The sequence below is a fragment of the Mytilus edulis genome, chromosome 4 (genome assembly GCF_963676685.1).
Source record: "Mytilus edulis chromosome 4, xbMytEdul2.2, whole genome shotgun sequence".
Lineage (NCBI taxonomy): Eukaryota > Metazoa > Mollusca > Bivalvia > Mytilida > Mytilidae > Mytilus > Mytilus edulis.
The window spans coordinates 15,551,183-15,567,776 of record NC_092347.1 but is presented as its reverse complement, the minus strand read 5'-3'; the positions used below and the strand labels follow the sequence as shown (position 1 = coordinate 15,567,776).

At 31.7% G+C, this 16,594-nt stretch overlaps 2 protein-coding genes across 2 annotated transcripts; both read left to right on the top strand.

Moving 5' to 3' along the window:
* The first annotated feature begins 5,437 nt into the window (after positions 1-5,437).
* Positions 5,438-6,106, top strand: LOC139521274 (nucleolar protein 58-like). Its single transcript, XM_071314744.1, has one exon. The coding sequence runs from the start codon at positions 5,438-5,440 to the stop codon at positions 6,104-6,106; it is 669 nt and encodes a 222-aa protein (XP_071170845.1).
* Positions 6,107-7,152: 1,046 nt separating this feature from the next.
* LOC139519068 (kin of IRRE-like protein 3) lies at positions 7,153-15,161 on the top strand. Its single transcript, XM_071310844.1, has 5 exons — positions 7,153-7,628; positions 8,655-8,981; positions 9,617-9,754; positions 12,098-12,128; positions 14,828-15,161. Exons 1-5 carry the CDS (start codon positions 7,286-7,288, stop codon positions 14,913-14,915), a joined length of 927 nt encoding a protein of 308 aa, XP_071166945.1. The 5' UTR covers positions 7,153-7,285; the 3' UTR covers positions 14,916-15,161.
* The last annotated feature ends 1,433 nt before the right edge of the window (positions 15,162-16,594 follow it).

Here is a 16,594-nt window from a genome sequence, read left to right as displayed (position 1 = left end):
AGGATTTTAAATAAAGAAGCAATACAGTTTTGAAAAGGTATCAATTGTGCCATTCTCTATATTTCTGATGGTATTAAATGCGCCAATAAATAGACTCAAACTGTGCCACTTTTCCCTGTATATTTAAACCTATATCATGCATGTATATGTATATGGCACTAGAACCTATATACTTCTTTGCATATTAATAGTTGATATACACATCACCAATTTTATATTTTATATACATCTAAAAAGATGTTCATATTATATGGAATTTAATGCAACTGTCATACAAGTTAGGGTTAGCTTACTATAAGTAAAGGCAACAGTAATATATACTTTTCGAAAGTCATAAATTTATTGAGAGAAAACAAATCCGGGTTACAAACTAAAACTAAGGGAAACACCTTACTTCTAAGAGGAAAAAAACGTAAAAACAGAATCACTGCAGTGCAACAACAAAACAAACTACAACGCAACACACACGGAAACGAACTATAAGATAACAATTGACATGTTCCTGACTTGGTACAGGCGTTTTAAGAAAACATGGTGGATTGATCCTGGTTATAGCAATGCGATTTTACACTCTGCAAAACAGTCATATTCAACGTAAATGGTAAACAACAACCGAGGACGTGGTACAAATGTCCTTGGTTAGTTTAGACACGTACACATCGTACAGATCAAAAAATTCATTATGGTATCGCCAAAATTAACGGTGTGTCATTTTTAATCTTTCCTTTTCATAACTTTTGAACACACTAGTGTATATGAAGTCCGTATAGTGTGAACATGCACGAGCAACTGAGATATGTAAAAACCATACGATATAAAACCAGGTTAAATCCACCATTTTCTACATAAGAAAATGTCTCTACCAAGTCAGGAATATATAAAGGCAACAGTAGTATACCGCTGTTCAAAATTCATAAATCGTTTGAGAAAATGCAAATGCGGGTTACAAACTAAAACTGAGGGAAACACATCAAATATAAGAGGAGAACTACGGCACAACAGAAATATAACACTAAAATGTAACACACACAGAAATGAACTATAAATATAACAATGGCAATTTTCTTGACTTGGCACAGGTTATTATATATAATACAAAATGGTGGGTTGAACCTGGTTTTGTGGTAGCCAAACCTCCCGCTATTATGGCAATGTTAAATATAACATTAAAATGACAATATAGCATGACGGGACTACAACTCAAATAAATGGGAGAACATATAAGACATAGAAACACACAAATAATAGCTATCAAAAGGTACCAGATTTATAATTAAATACACCATTCAATGGAGTTCGATATTTTTGTTATTTTACTTTTCAATAGATGAATAGATAATATACATCTTTATGTTATAAATGTATAAACTATATGCATTTCAACAGATATACAGATGTACAGTTTAATTTCAACTCTACAGAAGTACAGTTTATATTCAACTCTACAGAAGTAAAGTTAATATTCAACTCTACAGAAGTACAGTTTATATTCAACTCTACAGAAGTAAAGTTTATATTCAACTCTACAGAAGTACAGTTTTTATTCAACTCTACAGAAGTAAAGTTTATATTCAGCTCTACAGAAGTAAAGTTTACATTCAACTTTACAGACGTACAGTTTATATTCAACTCTACAGAAGTAAAGTTTATATTCAACTCTACAGAAGTAAAGTTCATATTCAACTCTACAGAAGTAAAGTTCATATTCAACTCTACAGAAGTACAGTTTATATTCAACTCTACAAAAGTAAAGTTTATATTCAACTCTACAGAAGTACAGTTTATATTCAACTCTACAGAAGTAAAGTTTATATTCAACTCTACAGAAGTAAAGTTTATATTCAACTCTACAGAAGTAAAGTTTATATTCAACTCTAAAGAAGTACAGTTTATATTCAACTCTACAGAAGTACAGTTTATATGCAACTCTACAGAAGTACAGTTATTATTCATCTCTACAGAAGTACAGTTTATATTCAACTCTACAGAAGTACAGTTTATATTCAACTCTACAGAAGTACAGTTTATATTCAACTCTACAGAAGTTAAGTGTATATTCAACTCTACAGAAGTTCAGTGTATATTCAACTCTACAGAAGTACAGTGTATATTCAACTCTACAGAAGTACAGTGTATATTCAACTCTACAGAAGTACAGTGTATATTCAACTCTACAGAAGTACAGTGTATATTCAACTCTACAGAAGTACAGTGTATATTCAACTCTACAGAAGTACAGTTTTTATTCAACTCTACAGAAGTACAGTTTATATTCAACTCTACAGAAGTAAAGTTTTTATTCAACTCTACAGAAGTACAGTTTATATTCAACTCTACAGAAGTTCAGTTTATATTCAACTCTACAGAAGTACAGTTTTTTTTCAACTCTACAGAAGTACAGTTTATATTCAACTCTACAGAAGTACAGTTTATATTCAACTCTACAGAGGTACAGTTTATATTCAACTCTACAGAAGTACAATTTATATTCAACTCTACAGAAGTACAGTTTATATACAGTTGTAAAAATGAATATATAATTGTAATACGCGATTCTGATTGGGTACTCTGCAATCTCGCGTTATTCCTAAAGCAACTTCATTACACAATAAAACATATCATTCATGATGTCACGAGGTCCCATAATAAAGTGCACAGGTAAATTAAATAAAAACTTGATAAAAAACGTGTTTTCATGATCGTAGCTAAAAAATTTAATTATAAGTATTGAATGCTTCTTCTTGTAACTGCATATGGTTGTAAAAGCGTTGACCGTGCGCAAAATGTACTTCGGTCAACGGTTTTACACACAATGAAGTTACAAAAAGAAGCATTCAATTCTTAAACATTGACTGCTGTACCCCTATTTGTGACATTTTGTCCTATTAAGTATGTTTGTGATGTTCACGAATTGTTGTCAATATAAAGAAATTTGTCGCGACTGTCATACAAGTGAGCGGTTTAGCTAGCTATAAAACCAGGTTTCGTACATCATTTTCAACATAAGAAAGTGCCTGTAACAAGTCAGGAATATGCCAGTTGTTATGGAATTTTGGATCGTCAATGCTCTTCAACTTTGTACTTGTTTGGCTTTATAAATATTTTGATATGAGCGTCACTGATGAGTCTTATATAGACGAAACGCGCGTCTGGCGTACTAAATTATAATCCTGGTACCTTTGATAACTATTTACACCACTGGGTCGATGCCACTGCTGGTGGACGTTTCGTCCCCGAGGGTATCACCAGCCCAGTAGTCAACATTTCGGTGTTGACATGAATATCAATAATGTGGTCATTTTTATAAATTTCCTGTTTACAAAACATTGAATTTTACGAAAAACTAAGGATTTTCTTATCCCAGGCATAGATTACCTTAGCCGTATTTGGCACAACTTTTTGGAATTTTGGATCGTCAATGCTCTTCAACTTTGTACTTGTTTGGCTTTATAAATATTTTGATATGAGCGTCACTGATGAGTCTTATGTAGACGAAACGCGCGTCTGGCGTACTAAATTATAATCCTGGTACCTTTGATAACTATTATCCATTCGTTTGATGTGTTTGGGCTTTGATTTTGCCATTTGATGAAAGACTTTTCATTTTAAATTTTCCTCGGAGTTCATTATTTTTGTGATTTTACTTTTTTCTACAATGATAAACATAATCTCCTGAATGGAAAAATAAAAAAATTAATGTAAGAGTGTGTTTCGTTAATGTTGGACATGTCAATTTAAATCTTCACAAAAATAGGGTTAAATTTTATTCTTTTTAAATACAAAACATTCAAGATCAAGAGAATAGTAATTTCCGATTAATTTTACTATATCATCCAGGAATAACATTGGTATTACTATAATTGCAGCGTATTCACAATGGATTATGATTTTTGCTTTACACAATAGATTATTGTGTTATCCGACTTTCTTCAAATAGATCTATGGATGTTTCCTTTGTGGCTAAACATCTTTTTGGTTTTTAATATTTTAACCAGACTGTCTGGCCAACATTCATTTGTAATTATTTATTTTTTTGTAATATATATTTTTATTATTTTCATATCATTCTCAAATCTCATTCTACAAATAAAGATGTACAAACAACAATAGACTTAAAATATATGGTTAACCATAGTTGTTACCAATAATTAAATACTAGGTTAACAATACACTACAAAAAACATCTTCATTGATCTCTATCAATACTTGACTATTTTTCTTTAATTTTTATTGTTTTATTGGTCGAGCACAAACTCATAGAGACCATGTCATTTCTATAATAATGCCTAAGTCATTCAATTGCTTCAGCAACATATGGGACTGTAAATTCTCTACATAAGTAAACACATATCTCTTCAATATGAGAATACATGTATTAAGAATATCTTTAATACATGATATTTCACACCCAAGACTAGACTTTATAAGATTGGGTGAAATCTTATTTTACATACCTCTTCCAATTTTTGAAAAAAATTAAGCCAGAATGTTCGAACATATCTACATTCAAAAAATGCACAATTCTGTTTCACTATATTAACACTGCATCAGTAAAGTATTTGTTCCCAGAATTATATGAAGTAATTTGTATTGAAATGCCCTAAATGTGGGGTCTTCTGTTATAACTAAAGGCAGACTAAAAAGAAACTCCATTCTTCGCCACGATATCTATCATTTGTAATTAGTTGATACTAAATATCGTATGTATGATGAGTTTATTTGGCATAATCTAGAAAAGAGTTCCACTAAAACTGGACACAGAAGCAGTCTAAACCTTGTAGAATGATTTTGCTCTATGTAAATGTCTAATTGTTAATTTGAAATGAAAAAAAGCTATAACAGCCCTGTCCCTATTCTTATGAATTTGCAAAAGACCACCTGTATTGAATTACAGTTACTACGTTATCAAATGTTTTTCAATATATTGACAATGTTGTTTCTTGCGCTATATTAGACTATCCATCACATTAATTACCCGACAATTACATGCATTTGCATTAACAATTTTGTTTCATAACACTATGAAATGCATTGATATGGTTGAAAGTCTTCAATAAATATCTTTAGGAAATTATCGGACCATATAAAATGAATATCACAGACGTGATCAATTCACAACATAACAAGTCAACAGTGTACATAATTATGTAGACAATACTAACAAAATAAGAGTTGGCGCATATCTGTTAAAAATAACTGTGATGTTTTGCCTTATTTACGATCATGCCTATTAACCTGGAAGAAGATCTCAATCTTCAAATATAATATGCATTAAACCCCTACTGTCAAAAATCCCTGAATGTACAAAATCCTCATAGTCACTAAAAATGAAAAAGGAAATACGGATCATTATATCCTAAACATTTGGAACAGGCAATAATGAAACGATCGATAGGACGAAAAGATTCGAGCGAACAAAAGAAGACGAAATGATACAATGATACAATCAAAGAGAGGTAACCAAGGTGATGGAACGATATACGCTAACAGAAGAAGACGAGAGAGTATAGAACGATACAAGCCAACAGACGAAAACTTGAAGATGGAACGGTACACGTCAACAAAAGAAGACGAGAAGATGGAACGGTACACGCCAACAGAAGAAAACTTGAAGATGGAACGATACAAGCCAACAGAAGAAAACTTGAAGATGGAACGGTACACGCCAACAGAAGAAGAGAAGAGTATAGAACATTACAAGCCAACAAAAGATGACGAGAAGATGGAACGAAACCCGCTAACAGAAGAGGACGAGATGATAAAACGATACATGCCAACAGAAGAAGACCAGAGAAGAGAACGATACAAGCCAACAGAAGAAGACGAAATGATGGAACGATACACGCTAACAGAAGAAGAGAAGTTGATAAAGCGATACATGCTAACAGAAAAAGACCAGAGGAAAGAACGAAACAAGCAAACAGAAGAAGAGGAGAAGTTGGAACGAAACAAACCAACAGAGGAAGAGGAGATGATGAAACGATACAACCCAACAGAAAAAGACCAGACGAAAGAACGATACAAGCCAACAGAAAAAGACCAGAGGAAAGAACAAACCAACAGAAGAAGACGAGAGTATAGAACGATACAAGCCAACAGAAAATGACAAGAAGAAAGACCGATACAAGCCAACAGAAGAAGAAAAGACGTTAGAACCATACAAGCCAACAGAAGTGAGCGAGATGATGAAACAATACAATACATCAGAAGAAGACAGATGGATGGAACGATACGGGCCAAAAGAGGAAGACGAGATGTTAGAACCATACAAACTAACAAAAGAAGACAAGATGATAGAACGCTACAAGCTAACAGAATAAGATGAGATAAGTTTGGTTTTAAACTAGCTTTCAGTAACTTCGAGTATTCTCATATCGTACTTTGGTTTTAATTTGACCTGTTGATACAATTTGAAATGCATTTTTTGTACTTATTATTCACTTGTTCATATATCTCGTCTCACTATTTTAAATATTTGGTATATAAGTGTTTGGTATTACGATGCATGATTTTTTTATTATTAATTGATTTTATTTTGTGATCTTTGACAGGGAGTAAACCTTTCTCAGAAATACGAGATATCCATTTCAATTGTCAATTCCCACGAACAGACACATAAAAACATAGCATGTCATGAGTGTTGATAGTTGATAAGTTCGGTCTATGATAGAGAGTTATTAACATTTTTCGATTATGGCGAGAATCTAATAGCGTGACATCAGCCGCAGAATTTGTTAAGGATTTATTTTGTCTTCACTATAAATGTATTCGACATTGAAGAGATACTGTTCATGGATCTGTTTCATGGCAAAATAAATTTAAAAAGTATGTATAATAAAGCTACAACTTAAGATGCAAATAAAATTGTTATCATTTTGTGAAACTGCGTGACTGACACTGAAACTTCATTGACAAGGTTGTTCCCCTAGTATTTAAATTACTTTTAAAAATAAAATTGTTTTTATCATATACAGAAGCAAAATTACTTTAAAAGTATATCGCTTGAAGCTCTTTTAAGTTGACATAAATCAATGATGTGTTACTTTTATTTCTTCTCTTGACTGGTTACCAAATTATACTTATAACAATAAATCTTTTTGTTCCTTAACTATTGAAATATCATATTCGTTCATATCCTGTTTCGATTTTACTTTTCTTTTAAATATAAAACTTTGCATGTGTATGCAATGAAAATCTTGATATTCAGTTCGGATATATTTACTCGACTAGTTGGTATAGATATACTTTCAAGTTAAAACACTGAGTCTTCCCCATATCTTCGGCTATGAAGATACTGGTAGCTTTTTGTGTTGTAGTTTCACTAGGAAAGGAAATACAAACGTGCCAAGACGGAGACTGCATGAAACTTGAAAAATATACATATTGTAACTCTGAACCTAGCATCGATTTGGAATGTAGCAGTAATGTACCAGGTGCGATACCACGATCGTGGATACATTCTTTTAAATCAAAGTTTATTCGTAATTTACGAGGAATAGTGTACAATAATACACGTCATGTTTTATCTATACCATTTTGCAGTAGTATGGATATAGGTCAGTATATTTGTATTTGGGATATTCCTGGAAATCCGTCCATCAAAAAGACGACAACACTGATAGTTAATGGTTAGTATTTATTCTATAAGTATGCATACAAAGTTTGGGTATAAAGATAGTTCGACATATTAACTCTTTTTTCATAAAATTTAACCAATTACATTCTTTCAAATTAGGAGAGCATTTGTACAGAAATACCATTAAAACGGCGAGATAAAACCTTTTTTTGGTCATTAAATCATCATATGTAAAATTTAAAATCCATAAGTTTTTTTCTTAAAAGATAATATGTTGTTAATACTTAAATTCCTGTTTTAATGAGATAAGTAACAAAATGGTAACCATATAAAAGAGGGACGAAAGATACCAAAGGGACAGTCAAACTCATAAATCTAAAACAAACTGACAACGCCATGGCTAAAAATGAAAAAGACAAACAAAAAACAGCACACACGACACAACATAGAAAACTAAAGAATAAACAACACGAACCCCACATAAGAGTACCTTATCTGTATCCTTATTGGGCGTTGCTCTTAATTAAACTACAGTTTCACGTTTCATATGTTCCATATATGGTTATGGTATTATAGAAACACGTGTCTTTTTCACTGAAAGAAGTCATTATAAAAAAAAATACGCAGAAAAAATACTGCAAACATCATGACAAGATAAAAAAACATTTACCAAAACGCTAGACAGAAACATAAAATTAAATCATCACAAACGCCATTAAAAATGGACGAACTGGTGTGGGTCACCATGTTATGCACTAATTTTAACACAAGTGTGCATCAAGAATAGTTATCACACTTGAACAAAATGTTAGTCGATGATTATAATTCATACCATGATAGTTTAGTCATTGTTTTTAACGGCAAAACTCTATTGGCACTTTACGGATAAAACCAGAGGATTTCGAATATCTGACAAATTAGTCAAAAATTTAGAAAAACAATGAGGTCTTGCCTCCCGTAGGAGAAAGACCCAAACAAGAGCAGCAAACATCCTTACATATCTGTCCGCGCTTTAATTGTTTTTTTTTTTATCTTTTAATTTGGTTGTAAATGAACAAATTATTGTACTATATCGTAGGTCCTGCAATTGTTTCGTCTCATCTTGTATACACACAGACAACTTGGACTGAGATGAATTTGAAAGTGATGTTTTACTCTCATCCAATTCCTTCACAGTTAAAATGGTATGTGAACGACAAGGAAATCAAGCCAGGACCAAAGTACTCACAACCGATCTACTTTACAAAAGTATCACTGCGATTACACAAAAACATACATGTAAATATCTCTGGATATACAGCATACCTTACTATTTATAAAGATACCTATGATCCTACAGGCGTTTATCAATGTGTTATAGAAAATTCATTTGGATCAACGAATGAAATTATCAATGTCAAAGAAGGTAATACATCTAATGATTAATAAAATAATATTATTTTTAATTTTAACAGTTTACAAAACTTTCAATTTTTTTAATACTAATGCTTTTCTACCTCAGGAATAGATTACCTTAGCTGTATTTGGCAAAAAATTTAGGAAAGAGTTTTCCTCAAAGCGTCACTGATGAGTATTTTGTAGACGAAACGCGTGTCTGGTGCAAATGCTAAATTTCAATCCTGGTTTCTATGATGAGTTTTAGCAATAACCACTTGTTGGACACACACCTGTCACTCTTAATTCTGTTATTGAAACACACCTGTCACTCTTAATTCTGTTATTGAATTTCAATTCTTTTTTTATGTCAGTGTTAATGGGATTGAAGTCGACTTTTTGGATTTTTGAGACAGCAATAAAGAAATTATCAGTAATTCAACCATAACCAACCAAACTAAACAGGAATATGCATAAGGGCGATGCTTTTTATATAGGAGTCAGTAGTTTATTTTTAAACTACTGGAATTGTTTCAATACTTTTAAAAAAGTGAAGAATTGAAAGAAACATATTCAAATGCAAACTCAGTTTTTACATTCTATCTAAAAGCGATACATTCATAACTTGAGAAGCAAAAGATTGATTTTTTTTAAATTTCGTTTTAGAAATGATGCTCCAGAAAACAACTACAGAATCAGTTACTATAGTTGGTGCTGTTTTGGGTGCCACATTAGCTTCAACTTTATTTATTGTTGTACTATGTTGTGTTGTTTTTGTAAAGAAAATGCGGCAAAAAGTTACAGGTAAAAATAGAAATATCATGAATAGAGAATATTAATGTCTCAGAACTGATATGGATGAGATTTTGAAAAATCCAGGTCATATAACACTTTATCCTGATCACATAACAACTTGTATTTAAAGTACTTGATTTATTGAGATGGAAATCGTTTAATGGACTTTAATTAGATACAGATGCGTAATCAAATAGAAAAATTAATGAAAAAAAAGTTTTCAATAACATAAGAGGATACAAAAATTCTAATATTAGTAAAACTTATCGTACGTATTTTCCTATAATTATTATCATTAACGTGACGGTACCCAAATTGCACCTATTTTGACAGTTTTTTCAACTACGTTTTTTTATGATCAAGACAAACATTTCCATTTTGTGGGTTTTTTTTTTGTAGCTGTATCCTTCTTTATTATATAGGTACACTAATTTCATTTTCAATTCATATGGAATCATAGAAAAATAGAAAAATTGGTCTGAACTAACCTCCAAACCATCAATGATTCTGTAATGAGGAGTACCCAAATTGCATCCATGCTTAAATTCGCATCGTCAAAAGTCGAATAACAGAGCTTTTTTTTTTTGTTTTGCAAATATTTTGAAAAATTGGATATTTGTCCATGCTCTTCTTTTTGTAAGAAATGGATACTTAAAACATATTGTACTTGCTAATTTTAAAAAGATGACGTTTTGATGACGTCGGATGTCGACGTTTTGGTACAGTTTGCTTTTTCAGTAAACACTTCATCTGTTGATAAATACTGTGAACGTTTTGTGTATATATAAATATATTTATCTATGTTGAAAGACATGCATAGTATCAAATCATAAAAATACAAATTGTTCAGTCTCTAGGAGATCTTGTAAGATTTCCGCTGCTATTTTTGCTAAATAGGTGCAATTTGGGTACTCGGTGCAATTTGGGTACCGTTACATTAGATACACATTTTTAATATATCTTATTGTTTCATGTCTTTAAAATTCAAATGGCATTACGTCATTATATAAGAATAAGTGGATGTGGTATATTTGCCAATGAAACATATTTCTACCAAAGACCAAAAGACATTTATAACGTTTTGAAATATTGATATACAAAATAGCAATCATATGTTTTTATAATGATTACCTTTTTGTGCAAACTAATAAACTCTGATATATCACTATGTTTTAAACAATTTTACATTAAACAAATATTTAATATTAATGAAAAACATAGTATTGTCACACTAAGAAGCCTTGAAAACGTGTTTTATTGTGCAATTATTGATTATTGATTAGGCACTCCATTTAGCCAAAAAACATTAACATCAGCAGATACAAAAAAAAATCAAATGTTTATGTTTCATTTCTATGTTGTTTATTTATGTATATATATAAAGCAATATAACAAAAATACTGAATTCCGAGGAAAATTTAAAAAGGAAAGTTCCTAATCAAATATCAAAATGAAATGATAAAAAACATCAAACGAATGTATTTTATATCAACCCATAAAGCATTGAAATATTTGAAGTCCTGTGACTGCATTCACATCAACACTAGTGTAAAGTCGCGCTACAGGAATGTTTGCACATATGATCTAATTTTTCTCATTAGAAATATGCAACTCTTACGTTTTATATTTACTCAATATTTTTTTAAACATCTTTCAGGTTTTTGGTCTAAAAAATGTGTTAAAATTCTAACTTCTGATTAAGTATCCGACCAAATATGTTATATATTTGTTTGTTTTCTCGCACTATTTATATTAATTTCACGCTGAAACATTCGTCCGTTTTTCTTCTATGAAAAGTCAATTTATCATGAACTGATATTATTTGATGAATACACAGTATTCCATGCGTGTGAAGGACAAAAATTCTTATTTGAAGATCATATAGCATATAAAAATAAGGAGATGTGGTATGATTAACAATGAACATTCAGTGTCTTTAAACGTGGTCGGTTCTTCACATTTTTTTTTTCATTTTTTAAAGTTTAAATTACAACTTGGTACCATCTCCGATTGTAGTTAACATGAAACACATAATCCTTGTTCAACATAGCGTATCAAAATGTTCAGAGGATACAAAGTCAACACAGTCAACATCCGACCTGTTGGTAAGCCAGATGTGCCGTTAACTTTTAGCTTTGCATAATCTTCTATATAGTAAGGTTTATTAACATGTTCTGATAATTTTGTTATGGGGAAGATTAAACAATGTTGCAATTATTTGTAACAAGAATATGCAAAGGGTTTTGGTTCAGTGTTACATGTATCAATTACAATACTCAAAGTGAGTTAGAGTTCAAACATATTTTTTGTCTACATTTATTAAGATTAACTCCGCACACATTTGTTTTGCAGCCAAGAAGAAAGAGACCATAGAACTAGAAGTGTAAGTGGGTTTTGCTATTAGTATATGTCTAATGTATCCATTGGAGTTCATATCTATATCTCAGTGTGGTATATTAGCAATATCTACAGTAAGTCTGTTGAAGTTTGAAATTATTGCTGAAATTACGGAAATGTCCTCGGACACTTTTACTAGTTCCATAGTCCAATTTGCTTATAAGTGTAAGATTCCTTTACTTACATCTTTTATAAAGGCTTTGAAACGTACGATTTTCATCTCTTGTGAGAAAGATACGTTTTATTTATATACTAGTATATATGTGATACAGACATTGTTAATTTCATGTATTGTGTAAACTCATCATATCTGATAGCGGTTTTCCTTATTTTCTTCAGATATAGTTGTACATAAATGTTTTTCTATTGAATTACGTTACAGTTCTTACAAGTGAATGCAAACTTATGTATGAGTATAAATTGATTTCATTTTTACCTCACCTGGCCCGAAGGGCCAAGTGAACTTTTCCCATCACTTTGCGTCCATCGTCCGTCGTCGTCCGTCGTCGTCCGTCGTCGTTGTTAACGTTTACAAAAATCTTCACCTCTGAAACTACTGGTCCAAATTAAACCAAACTTGGCCACAATCATCATTGGGGTATCTAGTTTAAAAAATGTGTCCGGTGACCCGGCGAACCAACCAAGATGGCCGCCATGGCTAAAAATAGTACATAGGGGTAAAATGCGGTTTTTGACTGATAACTCAAAAACCAAAGCATTTAGAGCTAATCTGACAGGGGTAAAATTGTTTATCAAGTCAAGATCTATCTGCCCTGAATTTTCAGATGAATCGGACAACCCGTTGTTGGGTTGCTGCCTCTAAATTGGTAATTTTAAGGAAATTATACTGTTTTTGGTTATTATCTTGAATATTGTTATAGATAAAGATAAATTTTAAACAGCAATAATGCTCAGCAAAGTAAGATTTACAAATACGTCAACATGACCGAAATGGTCATTTGACCCCTTTATAGTCAATTTTTAACCATTTTTCGTAAATCTTGGTAATCTTTACAAAAATCTTCTCCTCTGAAACTACTGGGCCAAATTTGACCAAACTTGGCCACAATTATCATTTGGGTATATAGTTTTAAAAATATGTGTCGTGACCCTGTCAACCAACCAAGATGGCCGCCATGGCTAGAAATAGTATATAGGGGCGAAATGTAGATTTTGGCTTATATCTCTGAAACCAAAGCATTTAGAGCAAATCTGAGGGGGTGAAATAATCTATTAGGTCAAGATCTATCTGCCCTGAAATTTTCAGACAAATCGGACAACCCGTTGTTGGGATGCTGCCCCTGAATTAGTAATTTTAAGGAAATTTTGCAGTTTTTGGTTATTATCTTGAACATAATAATAGATAGAGATAAACTGTAATAATGTTCAGCAAAGTAAGATCTACAAATAAGTCAACATGACCAAAATTGTCAGTTAACCCATTAAGGAGTTGTTGCCCTTTATAGTCAATTTTTAACCATTTTTTTTAAATTTTAGTATTCTTTTCAAAAGTCTTCTCCTCTGAAACTACTGGGCCAAATTTGACCAAACTTGGCCACAATCATCATTTGGATATCTAGTTTTAAAAATATGTGGCGTGACCCTGCCAACCAACCAAGATGGCCGCCATGGCTAAAAATAGTATATAGGGACGAAATCTAGATTTTAGCTTATATCTCTGAAACCAAAAAATTTAGAGCAAATCTGACAGGAGATAAATTGTTTATCAGATGAAGATCTATCTGCCCTGAAATTTTCAGACAAAACAGACAACCTGTTGTTGGGTTGCTGCCCAAGAATTAGTAATTTTAAGGAAATTTTGCAGTTTTTGGTTATTATCTTGAATATTATAATAGATAGAGATAAACTGTAAACAGCAATAATGTTCAGCAAAGTAAGATCTACAAATAAGTCACATGACCAAAATTGTCAGTTTACCCCTTAAGGAGTAAATGCCCCTTATAATCATTTTTTTTAAATTTTCATCAATTTTTGTAAATTTTTGTAAATTTTTAGAATATATATATTCCACTGTAATTACTGAGCCAAGTTCATTATAGATAGATAATTGTAGCAAGAAAAATGTCCAGTGAAGTAAGATCTACAAACCCATCATGATCACCAAAACACAATTTTGTCATGAATTTATCTGTGTCCATTGTTTAATATGCACATAGACCAAAGTGAGCGACACAGGCTCTTGAGAGCCTCTAGTTTTATCTTTCAAACAACAAAATATTAAAAAAGGTCCATTGAGAAATGTTATGAAATCAGCTGAGACTGTCTCTAGCAATGATATCTTTATTTACTATAACTTAAATAAAAAAATTCATAAAATGTTCAAATGATGAAGTCAATTAACACAATCTTATCGAAAACAAACAAGATAATAGTATAACAAATGTTGTAAGGAATATATTTATTTCAATGTATTTGGTTCGGAAGAAGCGAAATTGAAGTGAATATATACTTGACAATATTGTAGAAAATCATGCAAAGGAAAATATTCTAACCCAAGCGGAGGAAGTTTTAACCCTCTGTCTTTTAACATTCCTCTGAACGTCACCAAAATTTTCTACAAGACGCATACTGCATAGTTCAATGGTGCCCTTTGTGATGATCGTGCTACTTTGGGATGTGTTTTCCTCCATTATGATTAATAAAGTACTATTTTTATCGTTTTAGGGATGGAATATACCAAGAATCCTCCTCTGATGGCTACATGTACATAGATGCTTGTCTTACCGACATTTCAAGTACAAAATCTCAGTAAAACATGGTTAAAATTGGTGTTTTACAAAATGAGGTTTTGTTGATATAATCAACCTGAACTATATAAATGTATGCCATTACTCTCAGTGAAGAAGGCTATCCAACCTGAACTACAATATCTATAAATGTTTGCCAATACTCTCAGTGAAGAAAGGGTATCAATGTTAGAGCCCTTCATTTCAACATACAGATCATACCTGTATGCTTTCGATATTGAATAGAATAAACCATGATAGTATAAACAGTAGCAAGTAGATAGATAGAAGATGTGGTATGAGTGTCAATGAGACGACTCTTAATCCAAGTCACAATATGTAAAAGTAAATTATTATAGGTCAGGCCTTCAACACGGACCCTTGGCTCACATCAAACAGCAAGTTATAAAGAGTCCGAAAAATGACTAATGCATGTATAACCATTGAAACGGGGAAACCCAACAATTTTGATAGATACCAACCTTGCCCCTTACCTGAAACAATAGTATAACATCACAACAAAGAAAGACACAATATAAAATATCAATTGGAATAGCTTAACTCAATCAAGACATATTAACAAAAAAATCAAGCACTTGATTTGAGCGTTTAAACTCAGACAGGCTTATATTTTGTGTACCTTTAAGAAATTTCTGTCTGTTTATGCTTAGATCCTTTGAATAATAATAAAAAAAATTATAATAAATTAATGGTCATAATTATAAATTACCTGTTTACAAAACGTTTAATTTTTGAAATACTTCGGCTTTTCTATCTCAGGAATAGATTACCTTAGCTGTTATTTTTGCAAAACTTTTAGGAATTTTTGGTCCTCAATGCTCTTCAACTTCGTACTTTATTTGGCCTTTTTTACTTTTTTTATTCGAGCGTCGCTGTTCAGTCTTTTGTAGACGAAACACGCGTCACGTGCAAATATAAAATGCCAGTTCTCGTATCTATGATGAGTTTATTTATATCGGGGTTCCATATACGGGGGGATATTTTATAAATATCGGAAATAATCTCATGAAGCCGAAAGTTGTAATTAACTATAAGAACTAGAGGTTCTCCCATAACTATAAGATTAATGTAATATTGGTAAAAAGAAATTACGTTACATCTGATTGCTAGTATAGACAAAAATATATTGAACACGATTTCAAATGTGTTTTCCCTAAGCAGGCCCGTAAAACTACTGATAACAATAAAAAAGAAAAGGAAGAAAATTGGTAAAAGCTAGGAATGCAGGGGTAGAAAACATTCTTGCATTTTCATATCAAGAATTGAGTAATGTATACTTCAAATAGTAATTAATGGTGACATGCAGCTTCTGTACTACACAATGTTTCAACCGGCATGTGATTCTGCAATAATTTATTTCCAGTAAAAGGAAAATGGATCTTGTTCCACATTATCAGTGCGCAAAGTTAATTATAAATAAACTAATTTGAATATCTCAACTTACTAGGTAAATATCATTTAACGAGCATTCACAGCTCACACAGGAAAGACCTTTGCAGACTGACGATTTGATTCCTGGAGTAATTCATTCTTGCGAAAGGAAAAGACGTTCACATAACTTAACATGGTAAATATGGCTCGAGAGTATTAAATTTGTGTAATTATTGATTCGGGCGTTATGCGTTTATAACATTAGCAAAACAAATTAATGATTCAATTTCAAAAAATTAGTCATACGGTGGGA

Coding starts and splice junctions, on each gene's coding strand:
- LOC139521274 (XM_071314744.1), top strand. CDS start 5,438: ATGATACAATCAAAGAGAGGTAACCAAGGTGATGGAACGATATACGCT.
- LOC139519068 (XM_071310844.1), top strand. CDS start 7,286: ATGAAGATACTGGTAGCTTTTTGTGTTGTAGTTTCACTAGGAAAGGAA. Junction 8,982..9,616: donor AATTATCAATGTCAAAGAAG/GTAATACATCTA, acceptor ATTTCGTTTTAG/AAATGATGCTCCAGAAAACA. Junction 9,755..12,097: donor AATGCGGCAAAAAGTTACAG/GTAAAAATAGAA, acceptor TTTGTTTTGCAG/CCAAGAAGAAAGAGACCATA.